Source organism: Camelus bactrianus, chromosome 3, assembly GCF_048773025.1.
Source record: "Camelus bactrianus isolate YW-2024 breed Bactrian camel chromosome 3, ASM4877302v1, whole genome shotgun sequence".
In the NCBI taxonomy this organism is placed as follows: Eukaryota; Metazoa; Chordata; class Mammalia; order Artiodactyla; family Camelidae; genus Camelus; species Camelus bactrianus.
Window position 1 is genome coordinate 78,202,461 of NC_133541.1, and position 21,209 is coordinate 78,223,669.

General features: G+C 35.3%; 1 protein-coding gene across 9 annotated transcripts; it reads right to left on the reverse strand.

Moving 5' to 3' along the window:
• Window positions 1–503: 503 nt before the first annotated feature.
• Window positions 504–20,660, reverse strand: STARD4 (StAR related lipid transfer domain containing 4). Of its 9 annotated transcripts, none has more exons than XM_045507814.2 (7): window positions 19,873–20,659; window positions 15,026–15,218; window positions 12,606–12,719; window positions 11,621–11,670; window positions 6,901–7,027; window positions 5,962–6,076; window positions 504–5,026 (listed from the first exon to the last, which is right to left on the reverse strand). In XM_045507814.2, exons 3-7 carry the CDS (start codon window positions 12,708–12,710, stop codon window positions 4,797–4,799), a joined length of 627 nt encoding a protein of 208 aa, XP_045363770.1. In that variant the 5' UTR covers window positions 12,711–12,719; window positions 15,026–15,218; window positions 19,873–20,659; the 3' UTR covers window positions 504–4,796. The 9 variants fall into 9 exon arrangements, with proteins under 9 accessions (XP_045363770.1, XP_010969786.1, XP_010969783.2 ...); XM_010971484.3 differs by having other exon boundaries at window positions 19,811–20,659; XM_010971481.3 differs by lacking the exon at window positions 15,026–15,218 and having other exon boundaries at window positions 19,873–20,660.
• Window positions 20,661–21,209: the final 549 nt, after the last annotated feature.

Genomic DNA, 21,209 nt, shown 5'->3' on the forward strand with positions numbered 1-21,209 from the left:
TTTTTATTTCAACTTGATTTTGCACAATCTCTGGACTATTTCCTTTAATAAAGAATCAGCTGCCTTGTACTAAAGCGATGTCACTAAAGCAAAACCTAAGTAGGAAGGTAAAGCTCCTGAAAAAAAAAAAACGATACTATCCAAATAATGAGTAAAAAGCCCATTTTGGTACTTGTACATTGTACTTCCTCCATGATTTTTATCAGCAGAATACTACACCCCACGAATCACCTGTACAGCTGATAACACAAGTAACACGGATCTACCTTGTGTCTCCGGGGACACAGAGTATGTCATCATCCTTGCTCTATAATAGCAAATCAAAATTCAGCAGGATTGTGGCTAATATTATATGAGACATTGGCAGGGGTTTAGCATGTACATTAATAATCTTAGTTTTCCAGTTTACATTTTTCTTTTTTAAGAGTTCAGGAAACTAAATTACATACTTTATATTCAGATAAGGTTAAAGCAACTTACACAGATAGTATCAACAGTCAATATAAAAGTGTGTAGAAATTTTATTCTGATATATTTTAACAATTTAAAAATAAATATACATTTTATTTATATTAATACATGCTCTTACTAGTTTAATAAAGGTTCCAGGTTTACATATTGATTCATAAAAGAATTATAAACTTCTTAAAAATAAAGCCCATATATAATATAGCTTTTTTTGAATTGCAAGAGATTAAATTTTATTTAACAATATATGTAAAATATTTGAAAGCAACAAAATAAGAAGCAAATAATAATTTCAATTTCTTATGCTCTGGGTTTAATCCAGTATTTCTTCTATGCTCAGATCCCACCATCCCCTACTGCTGGAAACTGAATAAGAAAGGCATGCGAGAAAAACTGGACAAGTAATTATACAACACAGGGTAAAATGAAAACTTAGCTTCTCTGTGTTTTGTTAATTTATGAATAAGGTTGGGATAGATACAGTATCCACTTAATTCAAAGAAACTGGATTTTAACAACAGGTTCTAAGGATGCTAGTATGCTCTAAAGTAAACAGGTAAAGCTTTTATCTACATCAAAGGAATTACTCATACAAAGAGCTCAATAGACATTAGGGGCTTAAATTGTGCATCGATTTCCTATCTTCTCCAGAGGCAACCTCAGTTACAGTGTTTTTAGCTTGAGATACTAATTTAATTCAACCTGAGTGTTGATTAAATGTCCTTCAGCTAGGAAAGAAAGAGGGAGTAAAGAAAGGACTTGGTTTTTTTACTAGGAGACAATTTACAGACAGAAATCTACAATTTGAAATACATCCAACTTCAATGAACAGTGAAATGAAGAGATTTTTAATATTTACAGTCTATCTTTAATACTCTAGCAGTTTATATTATACTTAGCTGCAGAACACTAAATTCTTACAATTATTTTTTCTGAGTATTTTGTTAAACTTCAAGATTAATCAAGAATTATCAATACAAACTAATATTTCATGCAAAAGGATCACTTATGATAAATTATATTTTCTTATATGAAACTAATTTCCTTAAAAATAGGTACCATGTACTGAAAATAGTACTATGCCAAGTATTTCCTGCATACATGTTTCTAATACAAACTAGCTATAAGCTAGAGAAAATAATCAACCACATTAATTATAAGGCGGATTACATTCTTTCATTTCATTAATTGCCCTATGAAAAGTTAATTATCTTTAAAAGAAAAAATTTTGGCTATACTTTTTATTCTATTGAAAATTACTAAATGATTTATTTCTAATGTTAAGAAATCCCATTTAGCAAGCACTGAAGGCTTCAGAGACTAGAAAATATTTTGTATTTAAGAGAGTAATTTCATGAAATACCTCTACTTCTTATTGTAGAAAGACAAATTGATACATACAGAACTGTGCTATTCAATAGAGGCCACTGGCCTTATGTGGATAATGAGCACTTGAAATGTGGCCAGCCCAAATTCGTAAAATACACACCAGATTTCAAAAAATTAGTACAAAATAAGAATATAAGCTATCTTAAAGATTTTTATACTGGTTACATGTTAAAATGATAATATTTTGAATATGTTGAGTTAAGTGAACTATATTATTAAAATTACCTTCAGCTGTTTCTTTTGATTTTTTTAAATGCAGCTGCCAGGAAATTTTAAATTATATATTCACTGCTGTAGAAACAGCAAACTCTATTATATGTTAATATTAATCCTAACCCACATCTTTAAATTTTGTATCATTACGGCATTTGAGAAAACATATTTAATACATTATCATCAGGTTCCTGAGCTTAGAATCAAAAACACCTCTACAATTGAAAACAAAACTAAACAAAGTCTGGTCTAATCATTTTAATAATCTTCTTTATACTGACAACTGTGCTAAACTTTGGTTAAATATGAGCCAGCAAACAGGCAAAAGGGATCTTTTTGGGTGACAGAAATGTTCTAAAACTGGGCTCTCATGATGGCTACACAACTATAAATATATTCAAAAATCACTGAATTGTAAACTTACAACTGGTAAATTATATAGCATGGGAATTATATCTCAATAAACCTGTTTTTTTCCCTTTTTTTTTTAAAGTGCACAGCTAGAATCCAGCAGATCTAAAGTGCCATCTAGAAGCTGCATATAAATTTCAGGTAATTCAAATATAGTTCTTTAATCCATCATATGGTTCAATATTGCAATGAAAACTTTTCCATGAGGGTCCTGTTACCTGAAGTGGGTCTTCATTCAACAGTGGATTGATGTAATCACTAGTTGGAGGAATAAGTTAAAAAAAAAAAAAACAAAGAGAACATAGAGTCGCTGAGAGTGAACAGTTTATTTGCCTTTGGGGGCACCTAACCCAGGTAATAATAGCCCTTATAGTAATGTACATCTTGTTGCAATCTTACCCAATCTGGGGCAGCTTATAATTGGACATCTGCTGGTATTTTGCAATCCTAGAAAGAATACTAGGATATAAGAAACCTCCTACTCTACACTAATAAAACCAAATAAAAGATAACAGATTAAGTCAAAATTAACATTTAACAATTGCCATGGGAAACTGAAAGCTAAACAGCTCAGTTTTTTCCCCATTGCAAGGGAAACTGAAAGCTAAACAGCTCAGTTTTTTCCCCATGGCAAGGGAAAAAAAAGTAGAGAAATCCAGCAACTCAAGAATTATAGTCAATTTGGAAAAACATTGGTAAATAATAAATTTCAAATTAAGAATATAGTATCATTTATGCATTGCTTCTGTCACGTCTTGAAACAAAGTATTTTCAGTCTAAAAACAGGTTATTCACTATGGATATTGTGGTGCTGCCACCTTTTGTTTTTTTGAACATCTCCAATAGCAAAAAATAAAAACAAAAATCAGCTCTACTTTTCCACTTTATCAAAATGGGTCTGAAAAACTGCAACTCGTGCTTTCTTTACACTCGGGGAAACACAGTAAAGTAAAACACAGATCAATCCTTCATCCAATTGAACCACCATATGCTCTTGTGCTTTTCCTGCCCTTCTAACAAATAGAGATTTCCAGAACTCACTTTACCCCACATTAACCAAAAGAAAGAAAGAAAGAATGAAAAAGAAACAGTAATAGTAACACATAAATAACTCATAGAACACTGAAATAGATTTCAAGATGAATGCATATACACAAATATAAATACTGACAAAAATTTGCACAGACAACTGAGTTTCCCTCAAGTTCTCATTTTAGAAGTAAACCAGGTGGTTAGTTCAAAGCCAAAGATCATGTGGAATGTTAAAATCATTTAGCAATATTCATTTAAGGTACCCACAAAACCAAGGGTCATATAGTTCATTCTGGTTATGACTCATCTAGGCATTTGGATAAATCTATGAATGCATTTGTTATAGTTCCAGACTGAAGTTACATCACAATTGTGAATGTCTGTGACATAGTTAGTAATACATTATGAGTTGAGTGACACACTTGAAACTGAAACATTTAAAACTGCAACACGTACAGAACATTCATTGAATTTAACTTTCTAGAGCGATGCTTCTCTGTTGGTCACTATTGGATACCACCAACCACTTCCCACAACCCAGACTACTGCCCAATCAATGTGGTGCCCCAGCACATATCTGGCAGCTTTTTAAATTGTCTTATTCATGCATAAATGCTTTTAAGACTTCCAAAATAAATGCACATAAAGATACAAATATATTTTTAAAGATATCTACAAAATAATGCCATCTGTGTATCAAAACTGAATTGCATTTTACTATGATATCTATTCTTTTCTATTTCTGATCTTTTCAATACTGAAAGTAGTACAAGTCAATTGACAATGAAGTTCATCTTTATAAAATACAGATAAGAGCTTTTTTTCTTTAGTCCATGATATTGTCAAACTCAGCGCAAACCAAAAGTAAAGCATTAATATTTAGCTTCCAGTAAAGTTTAAAACTTTTGCAGAATGTTCATAAAGCTCTAAAATAGGTGATTTTAACCTACCAGCATGAAGCATGGCTTTCTCTAACTTCTAAGCAGCCAAAATATTCGTACTAATATTCAATTTCCTAAGAGTTTGAGTCAAAGAATTATATCTACTTCTTGGTGGATTTGTCATGCTCTTCATTGCTAGACACACGGCCATACCAAACAATGTGCAAATGACTGTTAAGGAAAACTGCAATGCCCACTGTTATTTATTTTAGGAATGAAATAAACCAAAAACATCTCAAATTTTTCTACATACTATGCACAAGAGAGAAAAAGATTATTTTTACAGGCCATGCACCTGAAAGAGAGAGGTGATTCAGGGGACATAATACCAGTTCAAACATTTTATGCCTTTTGTAAGGCTTTTTGTAAATCACCATAGAAGTTGATTAAAGTGCTTGCCATGGCTGTATCTACTGCAGACTGAGGAATCATCCCACGCAGATCTGTCTGAATATAGCCTGTCAAAAGACTCCGATTTGGATTGTCTCTAAGAGGAACACAAAACCAACCACAGGGATGGTTATATCCACGAACAAATTCTGGCCTCTTTTCACTCCAGTCAAGACTTATCCCTACAAGGAATTTTAAAATAATACTATTAATAGTAATTAATGACATTAGTCTAAAATGCTCATTAAAAAATATTACCAGATTTCTTGTTTAAATATTTTTCTTCTTATCCATGTAGATGAAAATTAAGCCCCAAGAGTGACCATGGAAGAATGAAAAAGATACCTGAAACAACACTGTAAAGTGACTATGCTTCAATTTCTTTTAAAAAAAAGATAATTAACAAGTGGACTTCTAATAGTGGTATATATGTAATGGGGAAAATTCCAGTCCCCTCAGGATAGATGGCATCATGTCATCTTGGTAGCTCCTTGGAAACTATGACTCTTCACTGAGGCAGCCAAGCCTCAAGGTGCCAATAATCAAACCTATGGTACCACCACTGCTCTCCACAGGCACTGCCATATCGAACTTTGGTACTAACTGGTTAAGAATAAACAGGTAGTTATTTACCCATAACTGCCAACTCAAATACATACTATACGTAAGAAAATAATAATTTACCTATAGATATATTTTAGAAAGCAGGAGCCTTCTAATAGCAGTATTTTTAATTTTGAAAAGAAAAATATTACACAGATCAAGGAAAGAAAAATATTCCAACACATACCAAGCCTATTTTTCTAACTATATGACTAAGAAGCTGTGTGTCCTGAGAGTGACTTAAAAGGAAATCCATTGACTGGATCCTTTCTTGGAGGCAGTCATATGATCCATATTTGTTAGCTGTGTCACTAGGAACAAAAACCTATCAGAAAGATTGCAAAATCTTTCATGATACTGTTATTTTAATTCCTAGGGTTTAGCATTTGCAAACAAATCTTAGTGATTATGAAATAACTATGAAGGTTGAAAATACATGGGTGAAAAGGAACTTCCAGCCTAAAAACTCAAATGTTTAAAACAAAATGAAAGCGTACGGTTTTGAGATAATTACCACAGGATAAAAGCCCTTCTTTATATCCCACAGTGTAGGAGAAGTCAACAAACTCTCTTGGGGAAATTATATTCCAAAGCTGACCAGCAGTAGTGTAACGCATCACACAGCAATTCTGGAAGAGAACAGGTAACAGGTTTTAGTTCTACAGGAAACACATACATAGACATATATCACAAGTTAATCTTTAGCAAAAAACTTAATACTCCCTTAAAATATAATTATTATGAATAACAATTCTTACAGTGATTCTGACAGGTTTAGCTAGCTATTCTAAATCTCATTGCTAATGTATAGACATGAAGAAGATATATAATCAAAATACAGAGCTAAGTTATCCAGTATCCAAATCTCTATTTCAATATGGTCACCTTTTATCCTATATGATAAAAGTGGAAGTAGGTGGTGTAGACTACAGGTATAGAAGATAAAATCCACAAATACTTTGACTAAAACAGCTAATGTTTCAATAAAGGAATTCAAACATGGCAAGAAATGAATTAATAAAAATAGAAAAAGAGAAAGCCACTTTGGTTACATAATTCTCTAATGCCTAAGGTAGCATTTTTATCTTTAGACTTTGATATTTACTTAATATTATTTATGGAAAGCCTAAATACAACTACCTAGAAACCCAAATATGATGCTGATATTTTCAGAATTTTAGATTTCAGAACACCACTTAAGGTTTTACAACTAAAGACACTGATGATTCTCTTAAGCAGCAAGGATAGAGCTACTGGGGAAAACAAACTCAGTTCTGACTAACATTCATTAGTTAATATGAGGAAAAACTCAGGCTTTTTAAAAGGCAGCAAGGATTCTCCTGTGAAATCTTTGCGATGACTACTTATTCTCAAAGCAATGAATACAAGTGTGTACACATGGACGCACACGTGTGCACACACACAATCTGAAGTAATATTTCTAAACAAATACCTCTTCAAAATGCTCCAAAATATCCAATGAAGTCATTAAACTGTCCCAATCCAAACGACAGGGACCTGGGCGTATATGGTCTATTATATTGTTGACAACATCATCTATAACACCTTGGGCTTTGAAGCTGGAGAAAAAATATTAAAAGTCAAATGCTATTAGAATGAAAATTTTCAACATACTCTTAAAGTTTAGAGCTAACGTCAAAAAAAGTAAAAGTTAGTGAAGATTTTTCAAAAATAGTAAATCCCAACAACTTTTCTGATAAATTAGTTTCTATCAATTATTTCATCAGAATGTACTCTTTATCTTCAAATCTAATAAGAGATCTGAAGACTCTCTTATGCATTTACCATGAAGAAAGTACCTTTAGGTTATGGTGTAGCCAAGAACAGTTTACAGAACACTGTAATGCTTCCATTTATTTTGTGTGCTGTTCTTTTCTCAGTTATGCTCTAACATGTTATTAGTATACACATTTTTTAATTGAACTATAGCTGATTTACAAAGTTGTGTTAGTTTCTGTTGTACAGCAAAGTGATTCAGTTTATATATATATAATTTTTCAGATTCTTTTCTATTATAGTTTATTACAGGATATTAAATATAGTCCCCTGTGCTATACAGTAGGTCCTTGTTGTTCATCTGTTTTATATATAGTAGTATCTGCTAATCCCAAACTCCTAATTTACCCCTCCCCCTGCTTTCCCCTTTGGTAACCATAGTTTGTTTTCTATGTCTGTGAGTCTGTTTCTTTTTTGGAAATAAATTCATTGTATAATGTTTTTTTAGATTTTTAGATTCCACATATAAGTGATATCATACAATATCTGTCTTTTCTTTGTCTAACTTACTTAGTATGATAATCTCTAGGTCCCTCCATGCTGCTGCAAATGGCATTATTTCATTCTTTTTTATGGCTGAGTTATATATATTGCAACATTATATATATATACACACATACACATATCATACCATATCTTCTTTATCCATTCATCTGCTGATGGACATTTAGGTTGCTTCCAAGTCTTGGCTATTGTAAATAGTGCTGCTGTGAACACTGGGGTGCATGTGTCTTCTTGAATTAAGAGTTTTCTCTGGATATATGCCCAGGAGAGGGATTGCTGGATCATATGGTAAGTCTAGTTTTAGTTTTTTAAGGAACCTCCAGACTGTTCTCCATAGTGGCTGCACCAATTTACATTCCCACCAATAGCAGAAGAGAGTTGCCTGTTCTCTACACCCTCTCCAGCATTTATTATTTGTAAACTTTTTGATGATTGCCATTCTGACTGGTGTAAGGTGATACTTCATTGTGATTTTGATTTGCATTTCTCTAATCATTAGGTATATGCATATTTTTACACAGACTTAAATACTTTTTTAAAGTGAAGTATAGTTGATTTCTGGTGTACAGCAAAGTGATTCAGTTACATAGTTACATTTATATATATATTCTTTTTCAGATTCTTTTCCAGTATCAGTTATTAAAAGGTATTGAATATAGTTCCCTGTGCTATACAGTAGGTCCTTGTTTATTTTATATATAGTAGTGTATATCTGATAATTCTAAACTCCTTATTTATCCCTCTCCCACCAAAAAACACCTTTTTATTAGAAATAGAAAAAATAGGTCACCCAGGAATATAACACCCAGGGTTGACTTATGAATAATATCAGAACATTACATATTTCAAAGGTGGCATTACATATCAGTGGGAAAAAGACGTGCTATTTCAAAAATGGTGCTTGGACTCAATAGTCATCCTAATAAACCTGAATTCTTACTTTACACCATTCAAAACAATTAATTCCAGATAGAAAAAAGACTGCTATGTAAAATGTAAAATTTTTAAACTTTGAGAAAAATATATAAGTAACCATCTTTGTGACCTCAGGGTACAGGGGGATTTCTTGAATATATAAAAACACAAAAACAAAAATAATACAAGATGGCTAAAATTAAAAACCTGCATACCACAAATGACAAAATAAGTAATTTCTTTTCTTTAAAAACTAGCCAGACTGGAAGAAGTATAACATGTATAAAAAGACATATACTTATTATAGAGGGTATAAAATTAATTTATATAAATCAATGAGAAAAAGGAAATCCAAAGAAAAGATGGGCAAAGGATATGTTAAGATAGCTTGAAATGTCAATAAATTTAGAAGAGATGCTTAACTTCACTCATAATCAAGTAATTACCAACAAGGTACCACCTCACATCCCTGAGACTGGCAGAGATTAAAAACTTAATAACAAGTACTGGAGGGGAATGAGAGCTGTCAAACTGCTGTCACCATTTTAGAGAGCAATTTGGCAATGTCTAGTTAAGTTGAATGATGTATGTCCCTAAGCATGCAGGACACATGTACCAAAAAGTTTACTATACCACTGTACCTTATAGGAAAGAACTGACAACAGTCTAAACATTTTTCAGTAGGCAAATCTGCAAACACAGATAAACACATTGTGGTGTACTCAAATAGAAGTGAAAGAACAGATCAACATGTAACAACATGGGTAAATCTTGAAAACATAACACTGAAAAATTAATGCAAATTACTAAAGAAAACACACACACAAACATGGTCAAAGCATGAAACAGGAATAATATATACAACTTCAAGACAGTAGTTACCTCTGGGGAGGAAAGAAGAGAAGAGATAGATTGGCTTTGACTCTACCAGTAATGTTTTGTGGGGCCTTTTTTCTTTTTCGTAAAGCATCTGAAACTTTTTTTAATCATTTTGTGAATATCTAAAGCTCAAGCTTCTATTATTTCCCCATCCTAAATCTGCTCTTCCTGCCTGTGTTCTCTAACTTGGGGTATGTTGTGGGGGTGGAATACAAACTAATTCAGGCACCCAAGTTAGAAACGTGGAATTCAGCTTTGACTCTTTTCCTTTAACCCATTCCAACAGTCAGAACTAATAAGTCACCATGTGTTTTATCAGGATGATTTCCCAGATGTAAAGTGCTTAGAACAATATCTGGTTCTCAATAAGTGTTCGTTATCATCACCAACATCATTATCACCACCATCACTATCATAAATCTCATTCACATTAAGTTGTCATTTTCAACTCCCATGCTAGGTCCTTAATTTGGGAACTCTTGTGTCCAACTCAACACTGCATCAGTTTTTGGCTCTTTTGATCACATATCTCTTTAAGAATCTTTAAAAAAAGTCACAGCTCACTTCCAAGGAATATACACATTGTCACAAAACTTTGCATACAATCTTAGGAACACTTCAAGAAGCTAGCTGTGGAACTCCAGGATAAAATTACTTCTCTATAATTTCCATGCTCATTTCTGTCCTTCACAATGTTATTAGAGTAAATGCAAAATCCTTTGAGGATTTGGGAGGTAGGGGGTGACAGGTGAGCAGATGATAAGTGCAAAACTGAATTCCTTAGTTTAGAATTCAAAAATCCTTCAGACATGCTCTCCCTACCCCATACTTTATGCTCCAGCTATACAAACACAACTTCATCTTCCCTAAACAAACACCTAAAAGTTTCCCATCTGTGTTCATGTAGTATGTGCAATTCCCTCTGCCTAGACTATGAATATTTCCTTTCCTCCATTCTCTAAGAAATATCTATTCTTCCTCCAGGACTCAGCTCTAATATTAGCTCCTCTATGAAGTTTTTCCCTGTCACCAAGCATAGTGCTCCCTTGGCACTTCTCACACTTCTTCAACCCTCACGGGAATTACTGATCTAAAAGAATTAACTTCCATCCTTGCTTACAATGCTTAATCCGACTCATTTCCCTGTCCTTGTCATAAATATTGTATAATTTATCTTTCTGGAAATGGTATCTTTGGTATTATACTTCAAAACATTCTGTATATAGTAAGTGGGGCCAACAGTGTCATTTTTAAAAGTGCCAAGTCCCAAGGATGTGAATATTCCACTCCAATTTCACCAGGCAACCGTCTCCACTGGCTTTACAAAACAATATTTTTTTACTGGTTAAAGGCATAATTCACATTCTACTCATATGCAACTCAATTCATATGCAAAAAACAAAAAACAAATAAAAATCACACATAAAACTGCCATCTAGAGGTATATATTTTGTTAAATAAAAACATTTAATACATAAAAATATATACTTAAACTCAACCTATGATTGTGCTACATACAATTCAGTATTCTGCTTTGCTCACTTTACATTATTTCTTGAGCATTTTCTTATGTTTTTAAATAATATCTGAAAATGCGTTTTTTAAAGACTGTCTAATATCACGTTTTATAATTCAATCATTCTCCAACTTTGATTATTCAAGTTGTTTATAATTTTTAATGTTGGAAGTAATGCTGTGATGGAAGAGACAAGTACTTAAATAACTATTATCTTTCTGATAATTTCTTCAAGATAAATTCTTAGAATAAAGTATGCTAGAGCACTGAGTAAATATAGAAAGAATATTAGAAGGGTCTTATACACCATGGTAAGAAATTAAGATTTTATCAGCCATTTGATATCATTATTTATGATCCCCTCACCACCAATTCAGTCCACAAGAGATATGGACATTTTAAAGGCTTTGGATTCATAACATGATTTGCTTCTCAGAAAATTTAAAATCTTAAAAGCAGAAGCCAAATTTTACTAGCAATGATCATTTAGTGATCATGTGTGTATTTGTTTATATATTTGAAGTTTAACAAAGTCTTAAGAGCTACATAAAACTTTGCTTACAGATATCCATTAAATTCTTCTGAAGGTTTCCTCCAAATTGTTACATCTTTCTAGAAAAACAAAACCAATGTATGGTGATTATTATATAGGTGGAAATCTGGATATAAAACTGACAATTTCATAAAGTCTAGAGTTTTTGCATGAAAATAAAATTTAAGTAAACATTCAAAGAGATACATAAAAGTCATTTATACCACAAAATAATCCATATTTGAATTTCTTCTATATTCAAAAGTACTTAAATTACAGACCTCCATAAAAGATTCTTCAGTAGCTTAATGATACCCAAACACTGATAAGATTCAGTGATGACACTGTCTCATTAGCCATTATTACTTGCCTCATTCCAATCTCGTCTATTTACCATTACTGACACATTTAGACTAAGATAATAGAACTATTTCATTCTGAACTTACTCATATGTCTTTTTTAAATTAGCCAATTCACATCTATTATGACGGTGCTACCCTGAATTAGTCCCTACATGTTTTTCCAGATCATTTCCCAAGAAATTCTGAATATCACAATAGCTAGAGCACTTAACTAGTATAGTCCTGGGTCCTAGGGTTGGCTCTGTCAACACTCAGCTATGTGATAGTTTGGGAAAATCATATTGGTAAAAAAGAATACTAACTGGCCATCCTCCCAGGCTTGTTAAAATATCTGAAACTATTTCAAACTATCAATTGCTATACTTCCTTAAATCAATACTGACACATATATTTATTGATTTAAGAGGCAGCTCTTTAGGATCTTGTTGCCGTGAGTCTATTCTCATGTCCAGTATCTGAAGAACCAATGAACACAGGATTACTATGTTTCTGCCTTTGTGAGTTGTTAAACCACCAATTTTATTAGCACAGTTATCTATCCTGCATATCCATCTAAAATATGGTCCATATTTTCCCATACTGTTTTGAAGGTCATCCACCAACGCATTAGACAGAAGACATACCCCAAATATGAGTACTTTAACTAACTTACCATTTTCTTAGCAACTCGCCACTTATCATCTTCAATGCTATGGTACTGTATGAGAGTGTTTTTCAGTCTAGTTGCCAAAACAGCTGCATCAGGCAGGCTCTCCATTTGAATTTCCTGTTACAGAAACTAAGATTAGCAACTGCAAATACCACAGTTTGATTCAGTACATCAGTGGGTCTCAAATCTGTCTTCATAATAGAATCACCTATACCTGGACCCCACCCCAAATCAACCAGTCAGAATCTCTGAGGGTAGAACCTGGGCATAGATTTATTTTAATAGAAGTTTCTAAGGTGTGGAACATATAGGGACAAGAATCACATATCTTGAGTTTTAAATTAACTCATATAAGAAATAAAATACCATCTTATTTCTCTTTCTAATAAAAATCTAACCAAAAGGAATAAATTATAAAATTCCAGATAACTTAAAAAAATATATGTCTTTCCAAAATACAAAAATAATACACAAGGCATAAACTCTTTTAAAAGTCCTCAGAGAGTCAGTCATTGAAAATTTTCATTTTACCGTCTAGTAGATATAGGACTCATTCTAGCAAACAAATGACAAGCACAAATGGAAACCTCTTCTCATATCCTTTAAGGATAGCGCTGCAGAACTCTGAACAATTTCAGAAGTTTAGAGAACTCCACTGTCTTCAGTATTTTATTTCATTTGATGAAGTGTTACATGATTTCATGTAAGGAAGGAATTCAGATGAAGATTCCCGAACCACCAGCACAGCATAAATAAGTAGTTTATAATTTTAACTATAAAGAGGAAAGTACTATATCATTAATAATTCCAAATACAAGCTACTGTTCAACAATACTTTTAAAGGGAAATGGTTACTAACCTGGAAAGATTAACATAAAGAGAGAGTCTATAATATGATGGTTTTAAAACACTGCTGCAAATTCTTTGACACACTTCCCATCAAGAGGTGGAGTCTGTGATGCTGCATGACTTCCACAGTTAAGTTAGAAAAGTATGTGCATTCTCTGTAGGTTTCTCTTAGAATAATCGCTCTGGGAGCCTTTGATCAAAGTGTAGGCATACAAGAAATATGGTTTTCCTGAGGCTGATGTATGGAAAAACCCAGGTGGAAAGAAGAGGAAGGGAAGAAAAAAGGGGGAGGGAAAGGGACAGAGACAGACAGACACACACACACAGATCCAAGTCCCAGATCAAGAAGCCTATTTAGAACTTCATGCCTAATGGGCATCTCTTGCTTCCCCAGGCTTCCTTCAATTTGCCTCAGTCTTCCTCATCTTAATAATTTTACTATTAAAATGGTAACTGAGCCAGTTGCTCAAAATCAAAAGCCTTGGAATCAACCTTAATAGCAATTAGGAGATTCCACTTCTCACTGTCATCACATACCATTGTCTACAATGTTCTACTGGTTTTCTTTCCGCACCTTAAATAGGCCAAGGCTGTCACTGACTTTGGGCCTTTGATCTTGCTATTATTTCTCTGTCTGAATTACTAGATCCCAAATCTTAGCATGAACAGTAACAACTTGTAATGACAACTTCAGTTTAAACTTCCTGTCCTTACTACAGCCTTCCCCAAATCACTATTATACCTTTCTTTTATTTTCTTCTTAGTGTATCACTATGTGAAATTAACTTGTTTATATATTGCTGTACTATACTCTACTCTTTGACCACCACGTCCCCAACTAATAGAGACATTGCCCCTTGTCTGCCTTTTTCACTACTATATCCCCACCAACTAACTATAACACTGCCTGGAACACAGTTGGCCCTTAATATTTGTTGAAGTGTGTTTGCTTCAAAACATGAATTATTTGGTCTTAATTTTGTCTCCTTTTGGTGCCATGGTACTCTCCAGTAAAAGGCTAAAGGAGGTTGTCCATTTACAGAATCATCAAGTTACTACTAAAGAGAAGATCAAGAAAAGATCCAAATGATATATCAAGGCTCAAGCCTCTATGGGAATGAGAATGCAATTCTCAGCTACAGGTGCATATAGCAGAACCACCTTTGTTAGCACTTGTAGCAGTTGCTAATGATGACAAAGACTCCCTCCTTGGTCAGGCTCCTCTAAGTCTCCCTTTGGACTAGGCCTAGCTCTTGGGCCTGTCCTTGGACCCCTTAGTCCACTTTAATCAAGAATCCTGTTGAGTCAGTTTAGTGAAAATCCCCTATCCTCAAATTTCCTTACCTCATCCCCAGTCTTACCACCCTGGCCTACCTTCAGCAACAATCCTGTCAGGTAGGTCTAGGGTGAAATCTCTCTTATCCTAATGTCTCCTCACTGTAATTTTCCATTCATTGACACCACTTTGCTCCTTTGCTATAAAATCCTGGTTGCCCTTGTTGTATTCAGAATGGAGCCCAATGCAATACCAATGTTTCTTTCCTCTCTAACAATAGTTCTTGAATAAGACTTACCTTTACCACTTTAACATCCGCCTGCCTCTAGTTTTCTTTGACTCTGTTTTGGATATTAGATTTCAGGGCCCGCAGCCAGATAGTCTGATTCAGTGGGTCTGTTCTGGAGTAGGTCCCAGAAATCTAGGTCCTTTAAAATGCCTCACTGATCATTCTGTTATCCAGCCAGGAGTGAGAACCACTGATCTAAAAACTAAGGTGACAAAAATAAATCAGTGCTATAGACAATATTTAAATAGCACAAAGCAGAGCATATAAGACATTAAACATGATAAACATTAAAATGATATAAAAGTGCAGGGAAGGAAAAAAACCTTTCCTCTATTCTCTTAGTTCTCTCTCTGGGACCTGCAAATTAAATTGACAAAAGATAGATTAACAGAAGAAGACAAAGTTTATTTGATGCTATATTTTAATTTTTATATGCAAGGAGGCCTTCAGAGAAAAGAACTGGAGACCCAAAGAAGCAATTATTTCCACGAGCTTATACACCATTTTAAAAAAGGGTGATAAAATGGTGGAGAAATGACAAGACAAGGGGAAAGGAGTTTAAGCTTCTAGGGTTGGTAAATTATGGGAAGACAAATATATGGGAAGAAACTAATAGAAGAGAAAGGCTATTTTAGTAAAGTTTGTGCAGACCATCTCAGTGCCACCTTTCTGTCTCTAGTGATAGCTGTTATTCTCCTGGTATAAGAGAGGGTAAAAGGAAGACCTTCACAAAAGGAAATTGATATCCTACTTTCAGGCAGATTGTGGAAGTGAAAACAGTGCTTTCTGCGTTTGCTGCTGCTTAATTGCCTTCAGCTCAAAGTAATCTTTATCCCAAAATAGCATGTTTTGGGGTGGCAAATCCCTTCAGAAACTTGGGACAGTATATATGGAAAGAAAATTCAATAATATAGAATTTAGGATCTATATAAGTGATGCAAAATGTTCAGTAAGTATAGATCCTACCTATAGACTAAAAGTGGATGAGCTCATTCAAAAAGTCTGCCTGTCAGGAACATCTCCCCATTCCACTGAAAAGACAACCATACAATGACCTTATTTAAGGGTATGTTATAAACAAGCACGAGTTCTTAGGAATTGCAAAAGAAATTACTGGGATCATTATGATTAAACAACATTCTTTAAATGCAAAGGTCGCCTGCCAGGTTCCTGTGGCTGGGAGGAAGAGTATTTTTTCAAAACTCTTTGACAGAAATCAAAGATAAGATGGAAAGCTACTGTTAGCATAGATAACATTATCTTTATGCAAATCTAGCACACAAAAAGTAAGCAATAAAAAACTACCTGTAAAGATGAGAATCTAAATCTTTAAGGTGTTTAGCTTAGTTATCATTCACTCCTACAGGTTAGTATAAAGTCCAAACTCCTTAATAGGGCTTATGGACCTTTTACATTTTGGCAGAGCTTATTGCCCAATTTCTACTCGTCTTCTCCTGGACTCCCATAAAGGTTATGTTAGCTCCCACTCCAGTGTTTTCTCTTGGCAACTCTATAATTTTCACTTGTCAACTTCTCCCATTTAACTGTAAAAACTTTGAGGGCAGGAAATGTGACTTGTTCAATTTTACACTCCTTATGTCTATGATGAAGTAGGAACCCAGTGAATAAAGAAAATTGGTAGACAGTAAGCTACTGGTCTCACTTAATGGAAGATCTCAAGATATCTAAGGTGGGCCTGTTTACCCCAATCATCCTTGAGCTTCTGAATGACCAAAATTTCCCTTACCATAATGAAACACAACAATTTCTCAAGGAGGTCTACTATTTTATTTACCAAGCATCTACTATATACCAGGTCCGAGAACTATAGAAATGGATGTAATCCAGCCTCTGGTCTCAAAGTTGACTTATTCTACCCTTTAAATAAATTTTGAATTCAATAACAATAACAAAAACATTAAAAATTCCTATTAATGAGCCTCTTTAGAGGTGGTAGAGTAGGAGGTAGGAAAAGGAGCAAAGTATAATCTTGGAAAGCTCTCTTTTAGCTCAATAAAGTATTTAACCAGGCAGTTAATTCTCTTTTTTTTTTAAATACAATGTTGTGTCAATTTCTGGTGTACAGCATAATAGTTCAGTCATACATATACATACAGATACTCATTTTCATATTTTTTCATTATAGGTTACTACAAGATACTGAATATAGTTCCCTGTGCTATACAGAAGAAATTGTCTGTTTTAAATATAGTAGTTAGTATCTGCAAATCTCCACCTCCTAATTTATCCCTTCCTCTCGCCTTCCCGCCCTGGTAACCGTAAGTTTGTTTCCTGTGTCTGTGAGTCTGTTTCTGTTTTGTAAATGAGTTCATTTGTCTTTTTTTTTAGATTCCACATATGAGTGATCTCATATGGTATTTTTCTTTCTCTTTCTGGCTTACTTTACTGAGAATGACAATTTCTAAGTCCATCCATGTTGCTGCAATGGCATTATTTTATTTTTTAATGGCTGAGTAGTATTCCATTGTAGAAATATACCACAGTTTCTTTAGTCATCTGTCAATGGACATTTAGGTTGTTTACATATCTTGGCTATTGTAAATAGTGCTGCTGTGAACACTGGGGTGCATGTATCTTTTCAAATTAAAGTTCCCTCTGGATATATGCCCAGGAGTGGGATTGCTGGATCATAGGGTTAGGTCTATTTTTAGTTTTTTAAGGAATCTCCGTACTGTTTTCCATAATGGCAGGCAGTTAATTCTTGCATGGATTTTTTTCATCAGGATTAAATCCAAAAAGGAATAACAGTTACTGTCTAAACTGAAATCTGTGTGTGGGCAGGCAAGACAGAGCATTTCTCAAAATATATTCCAGAACCAAGGCAGGGGTTAGGGGCAGGTCTTGGTGCTCTCCTAATGTAACAGGGCAGTCACATTAGTTGAAAAGAAAGCACAAAATATGCCCTACTGTGATCTCCATCTGTGGAGAACATCAGGAAATGTTTTAAATACCTTTATCTCTCTATTTCTTTGATTCTCCTTCTTGACCTTCTATTAGGAAACTCTTCAACTCCAAGTTACACATCAGAGAGAACAGGTACCACTTAACTATATCAGAATCTAATAGCTCTTTATAAAAGGTTATACACTCTTGACAACTCTACAGCCAAGTGCTGAGTAATGTTAGCTTTATTTTTTCCTTAAACTAACCTTTTTGTTCATGTTTTCTATGCTTGTTTTTAAAGTGATCACTCATGTAGACAGTGGCTGCCATCATAGAGTGGACAGCTTTCACAAATTAAAATTTTTTCTCGAGATCCTCTGTCAGCACCACAGTCTTTGACCAATAAAGTTCCATTTTTTGTTAAATGTCAGTGAAATGACCATATGTTCTATTTAAGTATTTAACATAATAAATGTTTTAACCTCTAATAAAAAGTGAATGCCATAAAAACCTGTAGTTATGTAGCATGATTAAGTCAGAATTCACTTACTAAAGAAGCTCACATCAGAACTGTTTAACCTTCCATTATCTGATTGATATGGGTTTCATTTATGTGAATAGCTTCAATGTAACATGCCTCAGATGTTCCCCAAGATGTGCAAACCAAGGCCTTGTAAATTAAATTATATTTTCTACCTAACATAAAAATTTTGCATAATATGCTTATTTTTCAATCAATCTTGAATTGGTCATTTAGCCTTTCCAATTCAGTCAAGGTTTAACAACGGCTGTAGCAGAAATGTAACAGGGAAGCCTACTTCTGCAGTGGGACTAATGGTCCTGATTCAGGGCTCACTTCCACTTATTTTAGGACAGGCTTTACAACACCACTGAGACATTTTACAACCATTAAGACAATGTTAAATTTTAATAATGTCACAGCTTTAAGTTTAAGTCTAAGCTAATGTTCAAGCTTCTAATGCTCTAATCTTTTATTAAAAATAATAGCTAACATTTATTGATCGTTTACTAAGTGATCAGTCTTTCTGGCCACTTTAAATTGTATTATTTCATTTAACCCTCATAAACAACCTAAAGAGCCAATTCTACTATCTATACTTTACAGAAATTGAAAGTATGAACGAGGAGATTGTCACTTGTCCAAGATCACAGCTAATAAGTGATGGAGAGAGAATTCCAATCCAGGACCTCTGCCTTCAGAGACCAAAGGTCTACTGGGCAAAACCCTGGAAGCCGATCGCAGACTGGAAGAGACTTTACATTAAAAACCTGATATCATATTGAGTTTGTGGCATTTTGTCCTGGCTCCTGAACCTACAGAATCTCAGGTAATCTTTCTTAACTGTAAATTAGAGCAACACTAACTTACTGAGGAATCACAAGAGTTAATACATTTAGTACTGAACTTGGAAGACAGTAAGCACCTGGAAAACACTGCCCTTGTCATCAACAACTCCGTCAGGGCCTGGTATGAGGGGATGGACCTTCTGTTGTCTGTGCATCCACTAAGAACCAGAAGCACCGTGCCCGTCACAGAACGTGATCTCTATGAATCTTCACCGAGGCCGCCGAGGCGAGGTTATTACCCGCCTTCCCCCATTTAATAGATGGAGTAACAGAGGCCTAACCGGCGTCCTAACACTGGTGAGCTGGCTAGAGAGGCGAGGTGCAAGCCCTGGGATTCTCCAGCGCGACCCTTCCCCGGCGACTTCCCTCTCACCTGTGAGGTCCACACCCGCCCGCAGCCGGCTCAGCCATCCCGGACCTCCACCCTGTCTCCCTCACCCGCAGCCCGGAACGGCTCGGGGAAGACGCCCCTGATGTCCTCCCGCCAGGCCGTCTCACCTCCAAGCCACTACTCACTGTTACCTGAGGTGAAGCGAGCAGAGGTACGGGATCAGGCGCACGCGAGACAGACCCACAATACTCACTGCTTTCCAGCTCATCACTAGAGCGCTGTCGGCTTCCCCGCCCTTCGCGGCCGCGGGCGGCAGCAGCCAATGGGTGCCAAGCAGTTGCCAGCCTCAGCCAATTGGAAGGCCTCAAGCTCTTCCGGGGAAAGCGGGCCGAACCCCCAGCCAAGTCACCGGCTCGAACTCGGTGCTCTGCGGGGCTAGGGGCAGAAGTTGGCAGGAGCAACGTGTGTTCTCTTGGATTGGCTGGCGCGGCAGCGTGCGGAGTGCTGATTGGTTGCCGGAAGATGGACTGATTCCGCGTGGAGTGTGGGCGGGCTGAAACCTGGCCACCTGCGTGTGTGGGTTTGCCTCAGACAGGGTGGCCCGTGGCCAATTAATTGTGGCAGAATTCTTCGTGGCAGTAAATACAGCTGGGAAAATACGAACACAAAAAAGGAGCTAATGACGACGGTCAGGGATAAGGCTGGCTTAAATTCTCTGCTGCGAAGGTCTAGCATCCCGCAGCTGCAGTACACCTCCCAGGGCCAAAAGTCAAATGAAAGAGAAAATGCGCCCATGCGCGGATGACGGGCTCTTTGTTCTCCTGAGGCCTCCCTTGACACAGATTGAGAGCCTTGTATGAAAAAGCATATAAACAAAGTCACTGCCACAGTGTGAATTGGTCTTTGACCAAATGTTTGTCCTCAGATAAGGGGAGTTCAGACGACAACCTTGAAAATAGAGGAGAGGTGTGCAGGTGGCTTTAGCAGCCTTACTAAGAGTTCTGGTTTTCTTCTATTTGAAGGTGAGTAACATTTCTTCCAATGACTGTGAAGTCACCCATAGGATGATAGGATGTTTTACAAACCTGAAAACTAAAAATCAGGTATATGTAAATTACACTTACTAGGGTATGTTTGAGAACCAAGAGTAGGAAGGACTGCAAGACTACACCATTAGTCATTTTTGATAGGCTTGCGCTGAGAATAAATAATACTTCGTAAAGTTTTAAATTAGCGTCACTAAAAGAATCACCAAACACCACTTGCTAGTCATTACTGGCAGATTTTTGAAATCTTACCTCATTGTTTAATTATAAAAGAAATAATAATTTGTTTGGTGTTTACTTTAAATGTGCTCATCTGTAAAACACACCTACCTTGGAAGGCTAAGTGGATTCAGCGAGATTTATGTAAAACTTTAACCAAAGCACTATTCCAAACTATCTCAAGATATATATAGATATAGACATAGATATAGATATGCAAACAAAAACCACAATAATTTGCATAGATCTTAAGGCAGATTACTTAATTTCTGAGCAGCTGAACTGGAATGTGGTCCAGGTCTGCTGGACTCTAAAACTGGAACTC